The following is a 27,018-nucleotide window of genomic DNA, read 5'->3' on the forward strand; positions in this document are numbered from 1 at the left end:
CCCGCCCCCGGTGGACGGCGACGGCTCCTCGGGTGCCTTGGGCAGACGGCAGGAGTCCCCCGCTCCCTGCTCCTCCCCTTCACTGGCGGATGGCAGCAGGCTCCGGCCCACGGCAAGCGGCGGTGACTCCTCCTCTCCCTCCCGAACGGCAGCCACCCCTCCATTTTCCAGGCGGTCGGCGGCGAGCTCGGGCGTCCCACCGGCAACTCATCCCAGCGCCCCGCTTGAGCGTCCATGGCCGCGAGTCCCCCGCTCCCTGCTCCTCCCCTTCTGTGGCGGACGGCAGCAGGCTCCGGCCCACGGCGAGCGGCGGCGACTCGCGCACCATGCTCGATGGCACCGCGGATTCCCCACAGCGGCGAGGACCCTCGGACAGCGCGTTCCTCCCTCTTCCCGGGTTTCGGCACCAGTGTAACAAAGTTCAGGGAAGAAGGAAGCAGGAACCGGATAATAATAATAAAATAAAACTTTATTTAAATAAAATAAACAAACAAATTACCTGCCAGCAGCCCCTCGCGGACGACTGCTGGCTACCCAAAATAAAACATAAATACCGGCCAGCAGCCCCTCACGGACGACTGCTGGCTTACCAAATATAAAATACAAACAAAAGCAGGCCTGTTCCTCTCTCGATCATCCACTCCGTCGCTCCCCCTTTATGGCTCCGCTCCTTCGTGAGAGATGCGAGACCGGTGTGCTTCACAGGTGCTGCTCATTAGCAATCGCACCACCGGCCTCGCGACTTTCTCTCACGTCCCTCGGCCGTCCTGCTCACCACAAACGCCCATTACCTTTATGGGCGAAACGTGCATGTCATGAGCTCCGGTCCAGATGTAAATATGTGTCGAACTGCAGTATCAGTTTGAGGCAGAATCAGACCGAGAAAGCCGCGATGAAGAGAGTCAAACAGAACCTCACCACACACGGCTCTTACTAAACATTTCTGAATGATAATTTGCTACATTTTCTAACTTTATACACGTTTGTTATACACAATAGCATCTGACTGGCAACAATAGCAACTGACTGGCTACTACACTGACACTGACACTGTTCCACTGACACTGGTGACTCTGTGGCTCTTGTTCTTCTGGATCTGTCGGCAGCTTTTGATACGATCGACCACTCGATCCTGATATCCAGACTAGAATGTGATGTGGGGCTAAAAGGTATCGTCCTCCAGTGGTTCCAGTCTGATCTCTTGGGTCGTACTTTCAGAGTGAAGCTAGGAAATTGCTCTTCGTCTGTTGCGCATCTCACCTGTGGCCTTCCTCAAGGATCTATCTTATCGCCTTCTCTCTTTTCTCTCTACATGTTACCTCTGGGCACCATTTTAAGAAGACATGGGGTATCTTTTCACTGTTATGCAGACGACACCCAAATGTAAGTCCCAATCAAGAGAAATGATCCCTCTGCCCTTTCATCATTTTTAGGTTGTCTAGATGAAGTAAAATTTTGGCTGGACCAAATTTTTTTGTTTTTAAATGAAAACAAAACAGAGATCATTGTTTTCGGGTCCACTGTTAATCCCCAGGCTGCCATCTTCGACCTAGGCAGTCTAGCGGCGTTTAGATCTTCAACTGTGCGGAACCTGGGCGTTCTACTGGATGAGTCTTTAAATTTTGATAAACAAATCTCCTCTGTAATAAGCTCTAGTTTTTATCACCTGCGTCTCTTGTCAAAAGTCAAACCTTTTCTTAAATCATAAAACTCTTGAGATGGCTGTTCATGCTTTTATCACCACACGTGTAGATTACTGCAATTCACTTTACTGCGGTATATCTAAAACTCAAACTGCTCGTCTGCAATTGGAGCAAAATGCCGCCGCAAGATTCCTCACTAATAGTCAAAAAAGTGATCATACCACCCCAATTCTGAGGTCTCTTCACTGGTTCATTGGTTCATTGGATTTTAAACTCAATTCTGAAATTAACAGGCTAATTTCAGAATTGAGTTTAAAATCCTGTTATTTGTTTACAAAGCACTATGCAACCAAGCACCTAGCTACGTAACTGAACTGCTACAACCTTATACTCCATCGAGAAGTCTGAGATCAGGCGAACAAAATCTGTTACAAGTCCCTCACTGCAGACTAAAACGCAGAGGGGATCGAGCTTTTTCTGTGGTCGGGCCTCGGCTGTGGAACAATTTGCCCATAGACGTTAGGATAGCCCCTTCTGTGATCTCTTTTAAATCACTTTTAAAAACGCATTTGTTTTCTTTGGCCTATAAATAAGGTTGTTTGTGTATGTATATGTATATACATATATGTATGTGTGTGCGTGTGTGTACATATGTATATATATAGATTTATTTTTGATAACTCTGAGATTGCTTGGGCTTCTCCTGTTCTAAGCTGTTCTTATCTTTGCTGTACTATTCTATGATGTGCTGCTATGCATGGTGTTAATGTCTTTTAATCTTTTTTTTGGTTCTGTAAAGCACTTTGGTCAGTCATTGGCTGCTATAAAATGTGCTATATAAATAAAATGAACTTGAACTTGAACTACTAATGTTATACTCAAACAGCGTTGTCAAGTTTACGTTCTTGATCAAATCGAAAATAACGTCATAAAACATATATACATGAAAGTACCTTTACAACAATAGTACTTATACAAAATTCAGGTTCATAATGTTTGTACGCGTTTGTCGTAGACACAAAATAGCATAACTAGTAGCCTAGTGGCTATAAAGATAGCGCTGGCATTTGAAAAAAATAAAACACAAGGCTACGTCTGGAATTATACATGCAAATGCATTTAAAATGTGCAGCACAGAGAGCTAGATTACGATCGTCATTTTCAGGAACATAATCAAACATAAATTGTATCCATTGTTGTCGAAGTACAGCGCCCGTGGGAAGCTCGAACACAGAAGACCTGACAGCTGGGTGAACATAACACACTTGACGAGCCGCAGAAATATGCGCATGCCCTTTTTTGCATTTTCCGGAGGGAGGGGTTGATGCAAATGTGTGGGTCCCAATCGAGTCATTTTTGTAGGCAATTTACTTCCTGATTTTTAAAAGATGATATCTCTGCTTGCACTGAACTTTCAGCGCTGCAACTTTGAAGATACTGTTCATGCACCAACAGCAACATTACACACTATTTAAAATGAGAAAAGTGAAATCACAATAAACCCCCCCCCTTAAAGTCCTCCTATTATGCTGTTTTAAAGTTTCCTAATGTTGTTTTAGAGTCTCCTACAACATGTTAACATGCATCAAAGGTAAAAAAACAACAACGTCGTAACAACGTCAGATCTGCTTGTCCTGAGGCTTCCCACACCGTAAACTAAACACGAGTGTGATGAAACATTGAAACTAGTTAGAACTAGCTAGTTTCCTACAAAAACTAGTTATTCAACCTGAACCTCCATCGCAAGGAAGACTCGAAAAGGACGTTTCTCAGTGATACACTACTCAGTTTGAGGTACATCATGAGATGTTGCAACTGTAATTCCTCACATGTCCATCAAACTCCTTATTTTACTTGTAATTATTTATTTACAAGTATTTTTCAAATTTATTGTCATTGTAATCATACATTGCTTTAGCGTGAATTACTGATGAAACATAAATGATGGTTAAACAAATCTTGCTCCATGCTTAATTTTTCCTTAAAATAGTGAAAACGACAGACAAACTGCATTAATAGACACAGTTTTAGGTAGCCCACAAGCCACAACTGATCAGCAGAAGTATTTCAGTAAGACAGTAATAATGTGAGTTAGCAGGAAAACAAGACAATTAAAACTCAGAACTAAGTATTTGACGCATCTTTCAAGAGCAAGCGGTTTGCGAATCCTACATTGAACTCCGAGATTTGAGGAGCAGTTGTCAGTAAAATAAAGGGAACACAGCTAAAGTTTAATATTATACTGCTGTGTTATCGTGGGATTAATTTTAACCACTGATTCTTCACATGCTCATCCTTGGGCAGTGTAAAAAAAAAAACTGCCTTTACTTCACATTGTAGAGCACAGCGTATTCTCGACATTATCCTCAGAAGTCAGCTGCAGGTTTGAGGGGATTCAAGTTTTCCTCGGTATCTGCACGCCCAATAAGTGGATTGGCAATATGCTGATGTTCGTCTTGACGAAGCGGCTTATGACTCGTTTCGTTTGAAAAATTATTCATTTCATTGACTCAGAGTTGACTCTTACGTTTGAAAGACAATAACTTTATATGCATTGCACTTTCAGAATTAAAACTTTGCAGGATGTTTGCATTCACTTAGAGCAATGTTACACACTACATGAAAGGTCATTTTCAAAAATCAATAGTCAAGTCAAGTCAAGTCAAATTTATTTATATCACAATACAGATTGTCTCAAAGCAGCTTCAGGTCTTGTATCTTTCACGGAGTAGATCCGGTTAGATAAAAGGAGGACGAGAGAAGACCAGGTCTGGACTATTTTATGTGTTTTGTTTACGTGTGTGTGGCAGTCGTCCATGAGGGGCTGCCACATTACTTCCTTTTTGTGTTTTTTTTTAAAGTGTGTGAACATTCGGCATTTCCGCCTCCTCCTTCCCTGAACAACATACCTCATTACAGTATGTTGTTCTTAAAAGTGTCATTTTCCTGCACATTTCTGTCCAGTACATTTTATACATTCTTTTTTTATTCTCTATAAAATGGTTATGTTGGGTTTTGGGGGTAGGGTTATGGTATCTATCTGTTTTTTAACTATAAATGCGTAAAAATGTTTATGTTTAAATGTCAATGCATTTAAAATGTCTGTGCGTAAAAAAGTCTGCCCTGTGTGTGTAATAAGTGTAAAGTGCACGCACATTGTGTACCCGCCTATAGGCGCATATTACTAATGCACCCTTTAAATAAAAAAAATATATATTTATTGACCAACTTTTTGTTGGTCAGTGCCTCAGTCTCCAAAATAGCAACACGCTAACAATGCGCCTGCCCTGAACACACCTTGTTTTCAGACCAGCACGGGCGCCATGGGCGTAAATGCATTAGCTTTTTAAAGGGTAACTAAACCCCTGGTCAGAGCCTGACTCCACCCACTAGCAATATTTGAAAAATGCTGAAAAAATGGGCAGACCCCAGCGGGGCCAGGGGGCGTGCACCTGAGAGACCCGCCGTGAGTGACAGCTGCTGTCAGACTCTAAAATAGAGAGAGACTGGAGTGACGCAAGTAGCTGCCTTTGCAACAGAGCGGCCATTTGAAGTCGAGGACTTTTCTCCCTCACCTTCACCTGAAGTGGATGAGGTTAACTGTATGTAGACACAGGGCCAAATCCATTCGAGCCGCTGGCTCAAACTGCGGTCTTAACTCCCGCATCGCGACCGGCATCTGATGAGTTTTGTCGTCGAGTTGATCTCAATAGCGCACGCTCTGTGGGCATATATTCAAATTGATATTCTGCCGCTATGTGAAAAAATCCAGCAAAATGCGCCGGCTCGTTTGTCGACCCCAGAGGATTAACTTTATCCTAACCATAAATTGTGATTAAAATATCCATGATCACTCACATCAAGACGCCGCTGCGGTGGAGGAGTCCATGCAGGACGAGCAGTGTTTGGCACTGCGTGTGGAGCTGTGTGGAGAAGCCCATGTCCACCTCTATTCCGTTACTATCCTGATCACTGTACTAAACACTGATAAATCTATGCCAACTTGAAGCTATCCTAACTGTACTATGCTACTAAGCAACACAAAATAATCTAAATTACAGTGTTGTAGTACTCGAGACTCGGACTCGTCTCGGACTCGGTCTCGAGACCATATTTTAATGGTCTTGGTCTTGTCATGGACTCGTGTGCATTTGGACTCGGAATTGACTCGGACTCGAACATTTTTTTTTTAGGACTCGGACTTATTCCCGAGTCCACTCGAGTTCAATTCAAAATATTTTTCATGATTATTAATGTATGTTAATTAGGGCTGTCGCGGTAACCGCAATATTGTAGTAGCTACCGCGCTTCTGACAAGACAACCGCAGAGGATTGCACGTAACCGCAGCAACCGCGATATTCAATTTTTTTTTATAAGGCTATATCCTTCTTGTTTTGAACGTACGTAATGCATGTGTATTGAATGTTAAACCAGTTCATAATGATCATGGTGATGTGTAGCCTACAGGCTTCACACAGATAGTGAATGAGAGAGATCGGCAGAGCGCGTGCAATTACCTCTGTCTTTGAAGTCGTGAAAAGCTTGTCGTATCAAAGGGAAGCGAAATATTTGTTGCATCATCATTTTAACGTTCTCTTCACGTGTATTTTCCCATAAATGCGCGTCAGCAGCAGCGCTGTTCAACATCCCACAGCACAAGGAAGCCGAAATAAAATCAGTGAGTCACGCATTGAATCAATGGGTCTCTAATAAGTGAAGCATCAGCTTCAGCGTTGCCTATGCGACGCATTGCTGCTCAGCTGAGCCTCGAGAAGTTGAACATCAATGTTAGAAATAATTAACATATTGTTTCTTTACATCTCTTTTAATGAATCAGCTTTTTTAAACGTGTTCGTTGAATGAACGGTTCAATGACTCGCTCAAAGTCCGTTGTCATAACAATATGCGCGCTGAGTGAAAGTTTTTCAATGCGCATATACTGTAGACGCTGTTTAGTTTCGGTTACAATGCTTACTGAAAATGTCCTCGTTTTTGTCCACATCGTAAACTTTATTTATATAGCAACAAAAACATATAAATTAAATAAATAAATGGCGGTAATACCGCATATCGCGCTATTGAGCCACTCAATATTACCGCAAGGGAAATTCCATTACCGCGACAGCCCTAATGTTAATAAAATATTTCTTTAAATTGATTGACACATCCAGTGATTGGTGATTTTCTAGTGCGCAACTGCGCATGACAAATTGTAATAAAATTACTTTTAACACCACCTACTATGTGGCCTTTTTACCCTAAACTGATCAAGTAAATTCAGTAAAAAAAAAAAAAAAAAAAAAAGGATTTCTCTAAGTAAATAAAAGTAAATTAGGTAATCAACCCTCAGTGGTCTCGGTCTCGACTCGGACTCGACCGTCTCTGGTCTCGGACTCGACTCGGACTCGACTCTCTATGGACTCGGTCTTGACTCGGACTCGACTCTCTCTGGTCTCGGTCTGGACTCGGGTGAGGTGGTCTCGACTACAACACTGCTAAATTATCTATATAATGCTATGCTAAATAGATGCAACAATACTCTATCCTGATCGTTTTCAAAAATAATCTAAATAATCTAAATAACTATATAAATGCTATGCTAACTAGATGCTAATATATGCTATCCTGATCGTTTTCATTTTCAATACTCATAAATCCAACTCCTGACTCGCTATAGTAGTTTTGATGGAACCCTGGCTTTTATACCAGGGGCTGCCAAGGGCGTGGTGAGCTCGCACCAAGGGCGTGACAGAGTGGTGTCAGAGAGTTCCCTACGTCAGATAGTACGCCTAAAGCAGGAGCTTTCCGTTTAACCTGAAGAGGGCAGCACTCAGACGTTTTTACACCATATATTTGAAAATCAAAACACTTTATACTCAATTGTCAAAAAACGTACTCGAATCAATGAACAGCATTTATGAAGCTCCATTCTTACAGATCATTAACTAAAAAAAGTTGTTTTGGTGTTTAGTTACCCTTTAAACAACGTGGCGCAGGACATAAAAATGATAACTGGGTTGGCTGAAACTTGCAAAAAACACTTGTGTCGTGCCTGGCGCTGCATTGCGCTACTGAGCAATGATAGGGCCCTAAAGGCGGGCATACACTGTGCGATGTCTGTGCGATTTCAGCAAGGTACCTACTCACACTGAACGAGTAAATCGCATGCGATGCAAAGCCAAAGTTCAGGATTTATGTGCTCACACTGTACGGTCCGATCGTCGAGCTGCGACTTCACTGCTCACACTATACGTGTAATATCTGCGATAACCCCCTGGATTGCGCCTATTTACGTGTATGTATCCAGAGATATTGTCAAAACAAGCATCGCTATCAGTATCAAGATGATTTAGTATTTTCAATTTATGCATTTAATTATTATTATTATTATATTATCATTATTAGGGGAGGCCTATAGGCTAATTTTACTATTAAATTGATCCGCTATTATAATTAATTTGCCACGCAATATTTTCACAGCACATAACCAACGTGCTGTGAGGATAATAAAATATTAATCTTACTCCTCATTAAAAATTGTCTAAAACATTTAGGTCGATTACAATGAATTATATACATATAAAATAACTATTAACAGTCTATAATATGTCCGAACATTGCCATTATTAATCATCAATGAAAATTAAAAACAGGTTTATTTCAAAAACATTGTTTGACAAAATAATAAAAGAGGTGTTACATATCAGGTGGCTTAAAGACGGTGGGTAATATTATCCATTTTGCAACACGAACTGGAGGTAAGCAACAGTAATTTGTAGCTCGTTTTTATTTTAATTTTATTTTTGCTGCAGATGAAATGGTTAAACTTCTGTTTTCGCGCAGGTGCAGTGAGGGAAAAAACACTGAGTTTAGGGCAATCGGTTCGTAGCTTTGCTTCAACTGTGCGATATAGTCACGAGGAGCGACCAAAATTTCTGACATGCCAGAAATTCATCCGACTATCCGATTGTCGATCGTGAGAGGTTAATCGCCTCTCGTTTCTCCCTGTACACTGCACGAACACTGCACGACAAACGACGCACGACAAAGCTGAAAATCAGTCCGACACGAAAATGAGTCGCACGAGTCAGAATTCGGCTCAAAATCGGACGAAAATCGCACAGTGTATGCCCGCCTTAAGGGAGAACTGAAGGCTTACAAGCATGAACAAACAAAGGGAACTAATAAGTTGATTAACAAGGTACATGTGAATTAAATTACTAATTTAACAGACAACTAGAAACAGAAAACTAAGTCACAGGACAAGATCACAGAAAAGTGGATCTCGAGGGCCAGAGTTGTGAGAGTAATGCAGCTTCCAAAAAGTCTTTGATTATGTAAGTTTATGTAAAGTACGTGTAACGTTACACATTATTACACAGAATAAAATGATGAGGTGATTGCCCACTTGTTTTATGTAACTTTATTTCTGTTATAGGGTCTTACCTCCAGCCGTTGGTCTTTGAAAGGGCTCAAATAAACGGCACGCATTGATGAGCTCTTTTAGCTGTTCGGGACAATCTGTAGGAAGTGGCTCCATGACCTTCTCTACACACACTTTTTGATAGATCTGACTCTGGGAAAAACAGTCTAAAACACAGGCACAGAACATTTAAGGGATATTTAGGGAAACAAATATGTAAAAGATAAACAGAAGAGGTTAAAAAATGTTTTTAATCAAAATTGATTGTGGTGAAGATACACACCTTTAAAAGGAACATCTCGTGTTGTAATTTCCCACAAAACAATGCCAAAACTAAAAAGAGCATGTACAATAAGTAACAGTCATCCTTTATTTTAACAAGATACACATTTTAAATTTGAGTTAGTGTGCCGTACCTGTATATCTCGCATGCCTTGTCGTAAGGATGATTGATATTCTGAAGCTGTTGTGGAGAACTGTAATGGAAAGCACTGTTCTTTTTGGATTTATTCTTCTGAAGAGAAGTTTCTGTTCTTGCCAACTCAAAGCCTCCCAACTTACAAGAAACATACAAATGAGCATATACACATAACATAAAACATAGGATGAAACCCCAACAAGTAATATTCCCTTTGGGTTAGGTTATGTTAAGTGGTAACACTTTACAATAAGGTTAATTAATTAAACATTAGTTAATGTATTAACTAACATGAACTAACTATGAGCAAAACATTTGTTACTGTTTTTTTTAATCTTTGTTAATGTTAGTTAATACAAATCCAGCTGTTCATTGTCTGTTCATGTTAGTTCGCAGTGCATTAACTAATGTTAACAAGATTTTAATAAAATATTAGTGATTGTTGAAATTAACATTAAAAATGATTTACAAATGCTAAAGAGGTATTGTTCATTCTTAGTTAATGTTAACTAATGTAGTAACTAATGAACCTTATTGTAAAGTGTTACCTGTTAAGTGTCCAGCACATTTAGAGTTTGATTGAATCTGTCAAAAAAAAATTCTGTCAAAAAGTTCTCTTAAGAAGTTTTTTGTACTTTTTGATGCCCAAGGCCCCCAAATATGATGAATCCTTATGAAATATAAGATAAGCAATATTTTCTTCAGTATAAAGAAAAAGAAAAATATATTAATAAGCTTTAACAAATACGAAATGTTTACTGAAATCAAATACTGTAATTTAAATATTGACATTTAATTTATTAACAAATTATTAAAACATTGTATGGAAACTGTTAATTTTGTATTATTATGACAACAGATTTTTTTCCCTATCCATTAGAATACCACTAAATGTATGAACCTTTAAAAAACTGCTAAATAATGCTATGCTAAAAAATAATGAATTTTGTAAAAAGCACTGATTCCTGGACTAGGAATTCTCCAATTTCCACAATTTATATTTAAAATTTTTATTTTCTTGGGTGTAGATTGGTCATTACAGCATTCAAGCCCTGCTGATATACACAATGAATCCAGTAACAGAATACCTGTTTACCTAGCTATTGTGTACATTCAGTGGTTAAAGTTTCCCTGTTAAACCCCTTCTGAAGAGCAGCCATTCTGGACTTAGGTTAAATCCAGGGTTAAAGTGGGATGTAAATTTTTTAACAAAACATTTTGTGGTCAAATTATGGCAATATTGTGAAAGAGAAAATAAATTACCTTCACTCTGTAGCCAGCAGCCACTAGAAAACAGCTGCTTCTGATGGAACCATGCACTTTAAACTTTTCTTCTGACTGATGCAATCTGTATTGTGCAAAGGATTACCACATAATGTGATTGAATTCACTACAGTATTTAAAAACTCCGTTTTTAGTCAAGAGACATAAATGAGAATAAATTAACTAGATTTGTACCTGTAGAGCCCCTGAGCTGCATCCAGACACATTTGAGTCTTTCTGTCCCAGGGCAGATTGCTATTACTGTCCAGGACTTGTCGAAGACTACCCTTCTCACAGTATTCCATGACTATCAAGTAACTTGGATTCGGTCCTGTAAGAAAACAATGAAAATCAGATGTGTTTAACTCAAAAGTTCAATCTTTGAAAATATGAAAATATTTTTTAATTAGATTAACATACCATTCTCATCCTGAACACAGATACCAAACATTCTTAAGATATTGGGTGACTCAAAGCGCTTCATGGTCTCCACCTCCTTGTTAAAGATACTCCTCAACTCACTGGAGAGAATCAACAATTACAACAAAGAAATTTTAGTTTAATCAGTCAAGATGATGATTGCAACCTTATAATGGGCTTTATATGGGGCTGGAGTGGTTGCCCAAGAACTAATGGTTCCCCCAGGAACGTTTTCTGGTTGCATTCGCACCGCCAGTAGGAACTCTGAAGTGACGTAAGCCACTCTCGTTGTTGTGAGAGCAACAAGCAAACAAACAGTGCTTGCATTCTCCGTGTTCATTAGTTTACAATCTGTCTAACACGTTATTAGATAGAACTGTTAGAGAAAGATAGTATATGAAAAGCTATTAGCGTATGCTGTGAGGTTGATGTCCAGTGTTGCTAGCTGAGCTGAAATAAATTATCTTGTTGGTCCACTCAAAGTTGCGTTGAATTTTCTCCTCTGCATAAAGGTTAAGAGGCCCATCTATCACTATTTGCCATGTCCGTATAGTTAGCTTCTGGAGTAGGCTATAATGTTAATCTGTATGTTTTACATAAATGTTACATATGTAACATTTATGTAAAACATACAGATTAACATTATAGCCTAATCTGTATGTTTATCTTTTACAAAGCTTTTAAAAAAATGGTTGGTGCTGGTGTTTCGAGTGCGTTCGGCCAATTGAGCCTGCGCGTCAGGAACGGAAGTGCTAAAAAAATCGCCAAAAACGCCAAAATTAAGTATGTGTTCTGAGTTTGTCACAGCACAGAAAAATGTGTTATTAGCCACCCAGCCAAATTTGAATGATAAAAAAAGCCGGCAAGTACATAAAATAAGCTATCAAAATCTTAAAAAAAATGAGCAGTTATCTCTGTTCTCAAACGCTGGGGGCGTGTTCGCTGGCTGCGTGGAAACCACGCCCACTCGCGGGAAAGCTGAAGACGGTGATATCTGATATTGCTTTCGGGACGGGAGAATGAACGCTAATGCGGGAGAGAGATCGCGCTGAGATCGTGTGTGCCCCGTTCACCAGCAACAGCTGATTATCAGTGAATCCCAGTTGTCTCTGAGCAAAGTTTATAAAACGATCCCGTGTAAAATGATCACTACAGAGGCGGGGTGTTGGCAGTGATCCTCAGCTCTCTAAAAACCTCTTCTTGATGTGATCATTTTTAGGGAATTTAAATAAAGATACCGATCTGTTTTGTATGATCGCATTCAGGTAGTAGCCTATGCATTTCTGTGTTGAAGGCATCGCTAGCTAGAAAACTGTAGGCTCAGCAGCTGTAGTAACTAACTTAATTGTACTGACAGTCACTCGCGATTTGAGCGGTGAATTCGAATGTGCTCGGGGAGTGTTATTGTGTGTAAGTGAGTCATCAAATAGGGGTGTGTCCAGGAGCTCATGGGCTCCAGTGCGTCATCGAGCCCTGTTTTAGCCCCGCCAAAACAATGCTTAAAATTGCAATGGTGAAAAACTGTTTAATGGTCTAACTCCGTATTTCAGTACTTCACAGTTCACAGTCTTTGTAATATGTTTTAGCAATACATATGTAACATTTATAATGTGTTTAGAACTTTTTTGTAGAATTGCCTTTACAGGGACTTTATTTAAGAGAAAGTACTCCGCCATCTTCCTCTGCCGAAAGTGACTTGAACGCACAGCCGTCGTAAACACGACTTCCCACCTCGTACATATGATCTTCCCCAGGAGGACTTGAACGCACCATTAGACCTTACTCTGAAGTAGGAGCTAAATAGAGTGTCGAAGTTATGACATCACTTTGTAGGCCAACTCGGAAGTTATAATAAATATTTTCACGTATTTGCAATAGAGATGTTATCTTATTTACATTTTACAACATGGAAATGTGTAGCGCCGCACTGGACTATATCGCGCATTGAGCTGCAGAACTGTTTGAGGCCGTTATGTACAGCTTTTTTTCTGTGCTCTTGTCTGCGCCGCTTTCAAAATATGTTTCAGAAATAATAATTTTCTTTTCGTCCGGCACTTTGCAACAACAGCATATTGTTTCAGCAGCGACTTGCACCATGTTTCCTTTAACAACCTCTGATGTTTACATTTTACGTGGCATGAGAGTCACATACCACTTGAAATCCGATCGTTCAGGCTAAAGGCTGATGTCCTGATATGTGAATAGGATTTCGAACCACATAAGAATGTAGCTTGAAACTAGTTTCATATGTTTTTTTGGACTGACAATCTGAACGTAGCCTATGTCGGGACAAGAAATAGAAGGAAGAATTCTAGTACGGCTAGAGAAGCTAGCTCGTTCGGACCTTTACCACATATTAACTTTAGTTTGTCAGTGCAATCCACGGTCTTTACATCCGAGTGCCTCCATAATGGCCGCTCATCCGGGTTACCGCCCAGTATGTGACGTCAGTGAAAACCCTCTATTAGTTCCTCCAAAAGAGTTCCTAGAACTAAAATCGTCCCTAGTTCCTGCAGTGTGAACACGCCGACATCTGGGTACCTCTGCCAAAATAAAAAGGTTCATCTCACTCATAATAAAAATGGGCTGACATTTTTCCATTTGACAACTAAATATATTTTATTACTACTATGAAACAATTTCCCATAACCAGAGTCTGTTATTACCATCTACCTGGGGCAGGGGTTGGTGTTCAGTGGGCATGAGTATCTCTTGATAGCCACAGTGAACTTGTTGTACATCCCTTTGTATAGTTCAGAATGGTTGCACTTCAGAAGTGGTTCATTAGGGAAACTGTAGGTCAGCTCTTCTGGTTTAATCTCTCTAATGTCCTGCAGATGAAGGCGGGGTTTTTTCACTGCCAACAAATGACAAATAAAAAATGTTCCGTTTAGCAACCATTATATTAATTCAGCAATGCTAAACATTTCTGAAAGCTTCATAGACATCTTGAAATTCTTAAAAAAATAAAAAGCCATGGCTTTTATTATTATTTATTTCATATGTACTTATTTATTATAAAAAAACAGAACAAAAACTTTTGTCTCCCAAATCAAAGCCACGTACAACCAACATGCAAACAAAAGTAACAAAATATGAAATTCTGTGTGTCTGGGTCAAAAAGTCTTTTGAAACATATTTTATTTTACATATCTTAGTTCATCAGGTTGTAAAATTTAATCTAGTCGACCTAATTAATAAATTGATATTTATACATAAACAGAGTATGAGTTTTGTACTTACATGACTCCAGCATGTCTTTAATACCCTGGACATCTCTTTGTGTTTGGTCAACTGTCTTTTGCACAGCATCAACTGTCGTGTTTATTCCTTTGCCCTCCTGGGCTAAAGACTGGAGCACTATTAGAAGGAAATTTTATACCATGTAATAAGTAGTTGTATCCTACAAAGTAGCCATTTCAATCCAATTCCAGTTCCATACAAAAATAAGTTTAAGTAGTCTATAACTTACAATTCCGAAGTTCCAGAAAGTCACTCTGCCTATCGTCTTCATCTTCCCGGTACCTCGTTGCTTCTTGAAACACTTTCTCTATACTCCCTCTGTGCTCGACTTGAAGCGCTAGAGAAAGTAACTGAGCCGCATCGTTCAGCCTTTCATTTAGGCCGTTGAACTCCTCGCCGAGATCATACGCTTTTGTGATGCGTTTAAAATAGCCAAGGGAAGTGTATTTCCTTACTACCCTCTCTGCTGACTCCAGAGTGAGTTTAAGTTGTTTAAGTCCATTTTTAACCTGTTCGGGCTCTGTCCCAAAGCCATGAACCTTCACAGATTCCACCAGCTTAGCCAGAGTGGACACACGGTGGGCTAAACGCTTGCAGCGCTTCTTGTTGGTCTGGACCTCCCCACATAGGGCGTACAGTTTTTCTGCAATGGCCAGAATTGGTTCTATGATGTCCATTGCAGCTGGAAATCAAATACATTTAAAAATAAATATTTCTAAGGTTAAGTGTCTTGGATGGCGGAAGCATGAAGTCAAATTGTCACAATGTAAATCTACTGTTTACTGGCTGATTTGTAAAAAGATGCTTTATTTTGAAGTATAAAATAATCTCTAAAGCAAACAACTCGAGTACAGATTATTTAACTTGTAAATTTGCAATAATGTCAACAGTAAAAATTAATTAAAAACAAACCAATTAGTTAAACAAAAATGGAAGAGATAAAGAGAGAGAGAAAAAAAAACGTGACTGTTAAAATACCTTATAGAACATCTAGATTACTATCCCTGATGGACGGATCGGATATGCTATGTCAGAACTGACGAATCGGGATCTCGCCTGAGAGCCCAATCACCTTGGAGTGTAAACTAAACGAGCCAATGCACATTGGCATGCGATATTTGCATCACGTGCCTCGCACAGTGGAAGCACGCAAGTGTCTCACTTCAAACTGTGTGCCGAGCACCCGAGACGGTGTGTGCCGGCTGTTCAGCAGTGGAATAGCAATTGTGGCAATAGACAACAGAACAAAACAACAATTGCTGCCCCTTCCAGCTCCCTGTGAGAGCTGCCTAATCCTATCGCACCTTCTGGGGTGGAGAAAGGACAGGACTTTATGCAGGGAGAATTGACCATGGCTACTCTTGACCACACAGTGAAACACTGGGACACTGGGAAAAGTACCTATGGAAAGGAATGCTACGGAGACCACATCCTGCCTCCAGGGAGGTGTCGTGGGTATTATACTTATGGACTGGCCAACCAGGCAGTGCTACATATGAAGTTCTCTGTGGTAGATTCAGCCTAGCGAGGGTGAAGTCAATACCAAGCAGAGATGGAAGAGTGTGCTCTGTCAAGGGAAAGACACAGGCTTGCTGATTGGGAAGCTGTTCCATGGAAGAATACACATGTGGGATCGCCTGTAGGGGAAACGCAACACATGGGCACCTAGTCTAGCACAAGGACTGAAATTCTGGGCACACACAAGAGTGCTAGACATAGTATTGGACGCCTCCACCTTGTCTGACCGCCGAGGGTGCTGGAGGAACTCCATGCAGGGTTCGCCAGGTGGGGAATTCACCTGTAGAGCAAATAATCGCACATATCCGGTCCTAAAAGGGGAATAGTGCTCCAAGTGAGACACTGAGCAGGTCCTTAGCATTACTGGCTACTTTTGTACAGAGTACAAGGGAGGACACAGGCTCTACATGGAGGTTTTAAAACCTCACGAATGTGTTTGGTATTGCCCGCAGCTTTAAAAATGTCTGCTGACTAAAAGCGAGGCGCCGTGCGGAATCCAACTTTCTGGGTCAAAGGAGCCTTTCCCTTCTGCTGTCCTCGATAACTGACAAAGAGCTGTTCTGAGGTCCTGAAGCTCTGCATTCGGTCCACATACAGACGCAGCAACTGGGTTGCACACCTCAGGAATGCAGCTTGCTCTGACGTAGAGGTCTTCACGGGTCCACTTGGATCCGAAAACCCGAGGTCCGACCCGAGCGGGTTCGGGTCCAAAACTCCGACGAGTGTCTCGGACACGGGTCAGGTTCGGTATTAGTGGCCTCGGGTCTCGGGTAACTTAAAATAAATATGCCTTTTCCAAATTGATTCGAGAAGACCCGAATTATTTTAAACAATGTTGGGCATTTAACAAAATTGCAGCATTTAAAACAACTCTATGACCCTTCTGACTTTTTTTTAAGTGAGAGAGCAAATCCGCGCTTTTACGTTGAATGGGATATAACAAGCATAAGCACGGTTGCCTCCGCATTTATTTACTCAGTTGCTCGCTCCACATAAACCAACCCCTCCGTTTGCAAAGAAGAACTAGTGCGCCATCATGTGGATGGATGTTTGACTACATGCAAGTCTTTGAATTGTCATTTAGCCAGGCCTGTCAATCAATTTTAAAAAGACTCCACACTGTCAGACAAGCATGGAGACGATAAAACAGATATTGCGAAAAAGGTGAGGGAAAACGAATATGTAAAACAGAAACATCCAGGGTCATCCTTATCAACAATGATTTGTGATCATTGATGATAAGGAAGGAAAAAAGACGTGCAGTTAAATGCGTTGATGCAATAATGTTACCATATTAAGATTTGATTCAGAACGTCCAATTTGACTGCTATTGTGGTTCTAATGCCCTGTTTTAATCGCATTTTATCTAAACAACTTTGCAACAATGGGATTTTAGGCTAAATAACACAATTTTATTAAAAGTCAATGACTGGTAGAATTTGAATGAAAATCTGTAGGCTATTTTAAAAACAGCCATCTGTAAATTTTACCCTGTGGTGGTTCTAATCATCGTGGTCCGGTAAATAACATTATGCCAAATGTTATAGGACATAAAGGGTTACAGTGATGTGTGATTGATATTTTAGCACTCAGTGTGCACTTGGGCATCTATGTTAAGCGCATTTTTGAGAAACGCAGGGCTGCAGGCTGTGCTCACTGTAAATGCCGTCTACGTTCGGGTCCAGTCGGGTTCTAAAGGAAATGGCGTCAGGTCGGGTCGGACTCGGATCTAATTTTATCGGGTCTGTCTCGGGTCGGGTTTTTCTTTTTTTAAAAATAATTTATTCACGTCGGGTTCGGGTAAGTAGTGATTCGGGTCAATTCGCGTCGGGTACAGTTTTTAGGACCCGAGAAGACCTCTACTCTGACGCTTTGTGAGTCTGGCAGGGGCTGGGACGGTCTGCACCACTTTCCTGTGACCGGCTCCAGGCTGCTGCCTGGATGGCAACAAGCAGGTGGGGGGACTGCAGCCGGCGATGGTGCAGCCAGTGACATTGATTGATGCAACGATTTCAAGAGTGCATTATTGTCGCAACAGCATCCATGTAATGAATCTCTCCACCCGCAGGCGGATTTCTTTCACTCACACACAAAACTGGATGTGCTCTTCCACATATGACGTGGTCTCGTGGCTCTCGCTGAGATATTATGTGTACATGCTCAAGCATTGTTCTGTCCGCTCTTAAATCTCTAATTGAAGCTTTCAGCCACCAGACTTTTATGATTGACTTTGACTTGTTTCACGAGATAGCATTTACAAGCTGAATGCCTTCTTTTTGGTTGAGTGACTGAATATCCTCAGTATATTCATGGAACACTATGTACGATTTTTTACCTTAAAATAATTTTTCCAAAATCATTTCAGTGGTTCAATAAGTCGTAACAGGGTGAAAAGCACTTATGCCCCCGCTTTGCGGCCCTATATCTGCTATAACCCCACCCCACTACGTAAGATTGCCAGATCGGGTCAAGTTCTCTTACGAGAGGTTCTCTCGTATTGCGTAAGCTAGTTTACGCTACGGGAAAGATTCATCTTTGCTGAGAAGTTGAAGCCAAAAAATGATTCCATAATTTTGTAATCTAGCTAGCAGCTCGTTGGTTCGCTCAGAGAAAATGCACAAGCCTATGGGAGAGCGGCGCTGAACCCGCGGCCAATGAGCGGACGGCGCTTGCTCATTGCGTCAGAGCCCGCCGAAAGGGGCGTGGCTATAGTGTATAAAACAGGCTCTCCCAGGCTCAGTCGTTGATTCTTCATCATTCAGCGAGCTACACGCATCCGCTGTCCTGGGAAGAAGCCGCCGTCGTCGAGAAGGCACCTTCTAGCGAGCTCCGGAGACTGAGGAAGCCGGCCGTCTGCCACCTTCAGCCGTCCTGCAAGCTAGCGCCGTCCGACGCCGTATCCTTTTGACTATTCCATTCCCTAAAAGAGCTCGAGCGTCTTTTTCAAGGTGCCTCGATTTTCCTGCGGTTCATGCCGCTCTCTACTCGAAGAAGGAGACCGCCACCCCATCTGCGCTCTCTGCCTCGGAGTGGAACATGCAGAGCTCGCCCTCGCCAATGGAGGATGCGACCACTGCGAAGACCTGCCTCTGTCCTCCCTGCGGGCACGACTGCAGGCGGTCAAGACCGCTCCCGCGCCGCCTCTCACTTCGCCGCGGAAGAAAAAACGCCGCTCCCAGAGGCCGCCGGAGCCCCCTGCGGATCCATGCAGGCCGCCGCTGCCGCCCACCGACCGCTCTCCCTCTCCGCCCCAGCCGGACATACAGTTGCCGCCGAGTGGCCGCTCTGTCGCCTCCGAAGACACCGCGGAAAAGATGGACTCTTGTTCGCTGCACACTTCGGACAGCGAGGACTGGTCGTCGATCGGTTCTTCGACGAGAGAGTCTGCGGGGACCCGCGCCGGCATTGAAGAGGAACTGTTGCTTCTCCTCTCACAGGCCGTCGACCGCCTGGGACTTGGAATGCCCCTCTTTCGGCTCGAAACCGCTCCGACGTGTCCGCCTCGCTGCACTCGGTGGACGGAGCCGCCGAGAGGGGATATACTGCCATGCCGCCCACCGAGGACCTGGTCGCCGCTCACCTTTGCCCGCCCTCTGCTAAATGGCGTTCTTCCCCTTCGCTTCCTTCGAAAGCGTGCAGAGCGACCTCCACTTTTCATGCTCGCGCTTACGCCGCCGCCGGACAGGCCGCTTCAGCGCTGCATTTCATGTCAGTCCTCCAAGTGCTACAGAGCGACATCTTGTGCAAGATGGCGAAGAGCGGTAGGAACCCGCCCATCCTTTCGGATTTGAGAAGCGCGACGGACCTCTCCCTTCGCGCCACTAAAGCCGCCGCACAAGCCCTGGGGAGATGTATGGCCACCCTCTGTGTTGCTGAGAGACACTTGTGGCTCACGCTTGCCGACATGGGAGATTCAGAACGCGCCGTTTTCCTCAACGCGCCTATCTCTCCGACCGGCCTCTTCGGATCTGCCGTCACGGGCATCGTCGACCGCTTCTCCGAGGTACAAAAAGCCACCCAGGCCATGAACATGTTCCTGTCCCGCCGCGCCAGCACTTCTGCAGGCCGCCCTCGCGAGCCCCCTGCCAGAACCCCGCAATAGCGCCCGCCTCAGCAAGCTCAGCAGCCCCGGGGTAGACAGGGCGGCCGCCCTCGCTCTCGCTCTGACAGCCGCCGCAGACAGCCTCCTCCCCGGGGGCCTTGACCCAAGATCACGCTGAAGCCTGATAAGCAAAAGTCTGCCTAGCACAGCTGAGAAAAAGACGGCCCTCTCCCGCTGCGGCTTGACCGCCGTCAAAGTTTCGTCCTCTGCTAGTCCCCGACGCCTCGCCGACTACAATAGTGTTTACCGCCACAAACAAGCCGGTTTGCCTGCCCGCTTGCGAGCGACAAAAAGCCGTTTTCACGGCAATCCAGAGAGTTCACAAAAAGAGCATAAAAGCCTCAAGTGTAAAAAATGTGCCCACAAGCATGTGTTCACTCATACACACAAGCACCATATGCCCCGTGTCTCCCACAGAGCCCATTCTCACAGAGCGGCCACTGACCGCTCTAGTAGCAGAAAACATAAACACGCCCACGAGCCCATGCGCGTGTCCCCCCTCTGCTCGCTCTGTCTCACGGCCCAAAAACTCCTCTCTGAGTGTAAGTCCCGTTGCCACACACACTCTAAGCGCGCCCACGCACAGTGTTCAGCCCGCTATGTGCAGCAATCAGGGCGAAATTGCCATTCATCCGCTAGCCGCATGCTGCGAAGCGTGGGAAGCCATCCCCGGCATCTCCCCGTGGGTTTTAAGCATCATAAAGAATGGCTATCTATTACAGTTTCGTCGCCGCCCGCCCCGTTCGCGCGTTCGGCTCGAATCCGCTGCCAGTCCAGCTGCGATGAACACACTCCGCTCAGAAATAGCGAAGCGGCTGCAGAAGGGCGCAATAGAGAGAGCTCCGCCATCTATGACCGAGTCGGGGTTTTACGGCCGTTATTTTCTTGTTCCCAAGAAAGATGGCGGCCTCAGGCCGATCTTAGATCTCAGGGTCTTGAACAAAGCGCTCATGAAGAGACCGTTCAAAATGCTCACAGTCAGAAAACTCCTCGCACACGTCCGCCAGGGGGACTGGTTCATCTCTCTAGACCTGAAAGACGCCTATTTCCAGATCCAGATAAATCCTCGTCACAGGCCATTCCTACGTTTCGCCTTCGAGGGTCAGGTTTACCAATATGCCGTTCTCCCGTTCGGCCTATCCTTAGCACCCCGTACGTTCACGAAGTGCATGGATACAGCGCTCGCCCCCCTGCCAAGTCAGGGGCCGCGCATTTTAAACTATCTGGACGACTGGCTGATTCTAGCACAATCTCAGACGGAGCTTCTGTCGCACCGCGCAGTTCTCCTCAACCATCTGAAAGCGCTGGGACTCTCTGTCAACTGGACAAAGAGCTCTCTCCAGCCCAGTCAAACTATTTCATTCCTTGGAATAGATTTGAACTCTATCACGATGAAGGCTCGCTTATCCACACAGCGCGCGCGCCGTGTTCAGCGTCTAGCCGCTTCCTTTCGGATGGGTACCCACACATCCCTGAAACCCTTTCAGAGGATGCTGGGTTATATGGCCTCAGCCTCTGCTGTGCTACAGCTGGGTCTCCTGCACATGCGCCGCCTTCAACTCTGGTTAAAGAGCCGCGTACCCCACCGCGAGTGGACTACGGGCCGCCAGATTATCAAGGTTACACAGACATGCATCACTGCACTGCAACCATGGTCAGTAACCGAGTGGTTTCAGAGGGGCGTTACCATGGGAACCTTTTCTTGCCGAAAAGTCATCTCGACAGATGCATCCAACACGGGTTGGGGTGCGGTCTGCGAGGGCTCACCGGCCGCTGGCCAGTGGTCGAGCCAGGAGAGTTCCCTACACATAAACTGTCTGGAAATGCTCGCGGTCGAGAACGCGCTGCGGCGTTTCCTCCCGCGCATACACGGTCACCACGTCCTGATTCGCTCAGACAATATGGCCGTGGTAGGGCTGGGCGATATGGCGATATATATCGTTACCGCGATAGAAAACGTCAGTCGTAACAGATTTTTTTATTCCGTGTATACCGCGAAATGCAAATAAGGGGGCGTGGTTAACTCCCGTGCAGCGCACGTGAGACTGATGCTGAGATTTGTCAAAGAAACATGGAGAAAGCACATGATTCATGAACAGTTCTAACATTGTGGCGCCTATTCGGCAGAGCAGAGATAGATCTTTTCGCGTCATAAGAGAACGCTCACTGCCCGATATTTTTTTCAATGAGCGAGGACGCGTTAGCCCAGGATTGGCCTCGCCGCCCGCTCTATGCCTTTCCCCCGATCTCTCTGCTACCGCAGGTCATTCAGAGAATCAGGGACACACGCCACCCGGTGCTCCTCATAGCCCCGTGCTGGGAGAATCAGATTTGGTTCCCGGAGCTCAAGCAGCTGTCGCAACCAGCCCCGTGGCCCATTCCAATCAGAGCAGATCTCCTCACTCAAGCTCGCGGCACGATCTGGCATCCCCATCCACAGCGCTGGGCGCTTCATGCATAGGTGACCAACGACTACTCGTCAATTTGCCAGGAGTTCTGAACACGATCAGACATGCCAGAGCGGAATCTACTAGAAAGCTCTATGCTGCAAAATGGTCTGTGTTCTCTAGATGATGCACCGACAAAAACTTGGACCCACGGCCGTGCGAGGTTTCGTCTTTGCTCGTGTTCCTTCAGGAGATGCTGGATAAGGGCAGGTCCCCATCCACTCTAAAGGTTTACGTGGCAGCCGTCACGGCGTTCGCTGAACCCCGGCACGCCCAGTCTTTGGGCAAAGACGAGCTAATCATCCGCTTCCTCAGGGGAGCCAGAAGGATGAACCCCCCTCGCCCCCCTACGGTGCCAGTCTGGGATCTTTCTATAGTTCTAGAAGCTTTGATAGCCCCACCGTTTGAACCACTCGATTCCGTGGATCTAAAATACCTCTCGCTAAAAAACGTTTTTCTGACTGCCCTCGCCTCAGTAAAACGCGTGGGGGACATTCACGCGCTGTCTTCAAGCGCCGCGTGTCTTGAGTTTGGACCTAATGACTCATTGTCATTCTTAAACCTAGACACGGTTATGTTCCAAAAGCGATTGGTACCCCCTTCAGGGCACAAGTGATTTCTCTATCGGCTCTGCCTGCATGCGATAGCGAACGTGACACTGATCGCCTCTGCCCGGTCCGGGCTCTGAGAGTGTACACTACACGCGCTGCTGCGCTCAGACGCTCGGAGCAGCTGTTTGTGTCGTTCGGCGGCCGCACCAAGGGTCTAGCCGCCTCTAAACAGACACTGTCTAGGTGGATAGTGGATGCTATTGCCACTGCTTACGCCTCAAAAGACCTGCCTTGCCCGCTGGGCGTCAGGGCTCATTCCACCAGAGGCATGGCCTCATCGTGGGCATGGTCCTGTGGAATTTCCATTCACGATATTTGTGTGGCTGCGGGATGGGCCTCCCCCTCCACCTTTGTCAGGTTCTATAACTTGGAAGTCCCCGCCTTACAAGCTAAATTACTGGCGGTCTAGTACTATACAGCTCTCCTATAAAAGCTGCACTATTGGGAGTCCTATCACAACCGGTTCGCCCCTTGTGCTTCCCCCTATGTGCTTATGCATTATACGTTTACAGCCCGCTATGCCGGCCGCCTTATGGGTGTATGCATTAGATGATAACGGCCGCTATGCTGGCCGCCTTATTGTCTTCTTCCATTTTAAGATTCCCCCGGTGTTTCCCCCTGGGATGCTTAGTGGTTACATAGCGCGCACGGCGTTGACCAGATGTTCCCGTAGCGTAAGCTAGCTTACGCAATATGAGAGAACCTCTCGTAAGAGAACGAATCGGTTACCTAACGTAACCTCGGTTCTCTCTAGATGAGGGAACGAGTATTGCGTTCCCGGCCGTGCGCCACCAGCGTTTCGCTTCATGCTGAAAGAAATCAACGACTGAGCCTGGGAGAGCCTGTTTTATACACTATAGCCACGCCCCTTTCGGCGGGCTCTGACGCAATGAGCGAGCGCCGTCCGCTCATTGGCCGCGGGTTCATTTTCTCTGAGCGAACCAACGAGCTGCTAGCTAGCCCCGCTCATGTTCTGCCTCAGAGATACTGCATTGACAATGATTACAAAATTATGGAATAATTTTTTGGCTTCAACTTCTCAGCAAAGATGAATCTTTCCCGTAGCGTAAGCTAGCTTACGCAATACTCGTTCCCTCATCTAGAGAGAACCGAGGTTACGTTATGTAACCGATTCGTTTCTGTAGTTCTAATGAGACATAAGAAAACTACAAATTTGACTTGCTTTACGTTTCATGAAATCATGTAACATGTACATGAATGTACATTGTCTGTGGACATCGTTCATTCCAAAGCTGGTGCTGGATAAACAAGCGTGCATGCAACAGTAGGCAGCGGTATAGCTAAATTATTTACGACAGCAGTAATGGACAACTGGCGACCGGCGGCGCTGCTGACGTGGTTTCTGTGTATATTAAACAGCAAAACGACTATTTAAATATGAACCCTGCATGTTGCACTTGTCTCTGTGAATGAACGGCGCAGACGCGCGCTTTCATTTAACGTACCTCACACACACACACACACACACACACACACACACACACTGAAGCAAGAGTGACGCTCGCGCTGTTTTCAGTCTCTGCTGCCTCACGATATAATGACATGATTCATGATCCATTCATCTTCGAGAGTCACTTCATGAGCATTTTACTGTTTAAATATGAAACCGCATGTTCTGCTTGTCTGTGTGAATTAACGGCGCAGACGCGCGGTTTCATTTAACGCTAACTTACCTCTCACACACACACACACACACACACACACACTGAAGCAAGAGAGTGACGCTCAAGCTGTTTTCAGTCTCTGCTGCCACACGATATGATGACATGATTCATGATTCCATCTCCGAGCTGTCACTTCATGAGCATTTTACCGTTTCATTTGAGAAAACTATAGGGTCATATCATATATCATACACGCACAGTAAGTCAAAGGTCTTTACGGCAACCCGTCAAAATAAAAACTTGGTTTAACTTAAAGAAATTGACAGAAATAATTATATTAGGCTACTGTACAATATATTTAACTACGTCTCCATTTATTAAAAATACTACTGTAGCCTAAATCCACTGAATGCTGTATTTTTCACTTGTTTTATATTATAAGCAATATTTCTCAGTATCATCAATATTTTCGTTTAAAACAGCATGTAGCCTTCAATGCTTTCATAAATGTACCATCATAAATAATAAAGTGATTGAATTTTCTTTTCAAGTAGTTAAATAAAATAAAATAAAAAAATAATTTTGCTGTGGTACCGAAATTGGTACCGAGAACCGTGGAATAATGGTATCAGTACCGACTACTGGAATTTTGGTACCGTGACATCCCTACTCTACTGTGTATTCATTGAAGTAGCTCCTTTGTTGGCAACCAGAGGAACTAGATAGAGGCATATCCATAGACTGTAAAAAAAGATGGACGCCCCTTCGCTCTTTTCCATCAGAGTGAACTAAAGCCGCCAGTGTCTCGGTATGACGCTGACATCTTGGACTTGAGTCTGCGCACTTGCGTGTTTCGGGACCAGTCATGTGCAGTCATGAGCAGGAAGTAAAGCCGCGAAATCAAGGCCGCGCCCTCATTCTCGCTGAATCAAACGCAAGCACACGCCCCGCACTTTCACTAAGTGTCCTCTGTCTGCTTCGTTCTTCTCCAATGATGTCTGCTGATTTCAGAACCTCGTTAAAATAAGGTAAATACAACTATTAACCACATAATCAACATTGTTAAAAAAAGTCCGCTGGTGCTTCAGTGACTACCTCGCACAGAGAACCTGTCAATCACAGCTGTCAATCATGATGTCAGAGCGCCGTTATTTTATCATCACATAACTAACTAAAAACAAACTTATTTTAAAAACGAACACTTGAAATTACATCAACGTGATAGAAACTACAGTAAATGACAGAAACTATCTTTGGAAAAAGGATATGTGAAGTGTAATTTAATTGTTTAGTTGGTCTCGCGTCTCATTGAATAACATGGGGAGGCGGGGGTTATGAGCTACATATATATAGTATACTAGGTCCGGTCACAGGGGGGGCAATCGAGACGTTTTGGCTTCACTTTTGAGGGCTTGTGTGGCACGCTTGGGCATATCGGAGGGGACTCCACCTCGCCTGAGGTAATTGAGTCTCAAACGCAACATTGCGATGGTCATCTTCCAGCAGTGGGTACATGACTCAAAATCCACAAAATCCACCTCAGTGTGCTTTAAGCCCAGACACATAAGGCAGCAATCGTGACTGTCAGTCCTTCGTTACATACCGGCTTCACTGGGTGTGTAATGTTTACACTAGAAGGTAACTGCTCTCAGGCGAGTTCTGAATTCTTCAGTTCAGTTCTGGCGTAACGTCGGACGTGACTAAATGATAGGGAACTGATTATATGGAAATATATCCATCACGATAATTTCCCCATGACAACTAGATCTAGTCCCCTCCCCTCTAAGTGAAAATAACTAGATTTTTTTTTTCAGATATGAAATGTTTATCAGATTACTTTTAAACCTACTTCCTACTTTAAACAGCTATATGACAACGTCTATATAGCTAACAGATGCTCAGAGGTTGCAAAGGTTTTACAGTTTTATTATACTGGCTTCAAAGCAGGTTACTGTGACGTTGTGCGGAGAAATAGAGCTGAGGCTGGATCCAAACGCAGTGTAGCTTTAATCACAAACTTGAAACAGGAAACAAGACAAGAAGCAAGACTCGAGAATACAAAACCACCAACGTTCACATACATAAATTCAACAACCAACAAAGACAGGGCAGAAACACAGGGCTTAAATAATCAAGGACAAACAAGCTAGACAAGATAACAAGGGGGCGTGAGAAATACGAAACACCTGGGACAAATAATCGACGGGGAATCACTAATAACGAAAACACACAAAACCACATCATGACAGTTACATTTTAAATACATTTTAGTGGCTTTCATTCTTGCTTCTAAATAAAGAAATT

The 27,018-nt window shown here is 43.9% G+C and overlaps 1 protein-coding gene across 5 annotated transcripts in view; it reads right to left on the reverse strand.

The window, feature by feature from the left end:
• Nucleotides 1–27,018, reverse strand: part of LOC120473353 (mixed lineage kinase domain-like protein) — a 67,908-nt gene that overhangs the window by 39,989 nt on the left and 901 nt on the right. For 4 of the 5 annotated variants that reach the window (XR_005621578.2, XM_039663142.2, XM_039663141.2 and 1 more), the window contains exons 2-10: nt 14,641–15,093; nt 14,412–14,528; nt 13,842–14,025; nt 11,169–11,269; nt 10,944–11,079; nt 10,749–10,833; nt 9,484–9,623; nt 9,351–9,400; nt 9,091–9,234 (exon numbers count right to left, since the gene is read on the reverse strand). Coding sequence is in view for 4 of the 5 variants with exons in the window: in XM_039663142.2 (XP_039519076.1) it covers nt 9,091–9,234; nt 9,351–9,400; nt 9,484–9,623; nt 10,749–10,833; nt 10,944–11,079; nt 11,169–11,269; nt 13,842–14,025; nt 14,412–14,528; nt 14,641–15,088 (1,405 nt within the window). In the remaining variant the exon portion in view is untranslated. Of the gene's footprint in view, nt 1–451; nt 792–9,090; nt 9,235–9,350; nt 9,401–9,483; nt 9,624–10,748; nt 10,834–10,943; nt 11,080–11,168; nt 11,270–13,841; nt 14,026–14,411; nt 14,529–14,640; nt 15,094–27,018 lie in introns of those variants that run through there. The other variant, XM_039663143.2, reaches the window with a different exon arrangement.

Source organism: Pimephales promelas, chromosome 25, assembly GCF_988280905.1.
Source record: "Pimephales promelas chromosome 25, fPimPro1.hap1.1, whole genome shotgun sequence".
Classification (NCBI taxonomy): domain Eukaryota; kingdom Metazoa; phylum Chordata; class Actinopteri; order Cypriniformes; family Leuciscidae; genus Pimephales; species Pimephales promelas.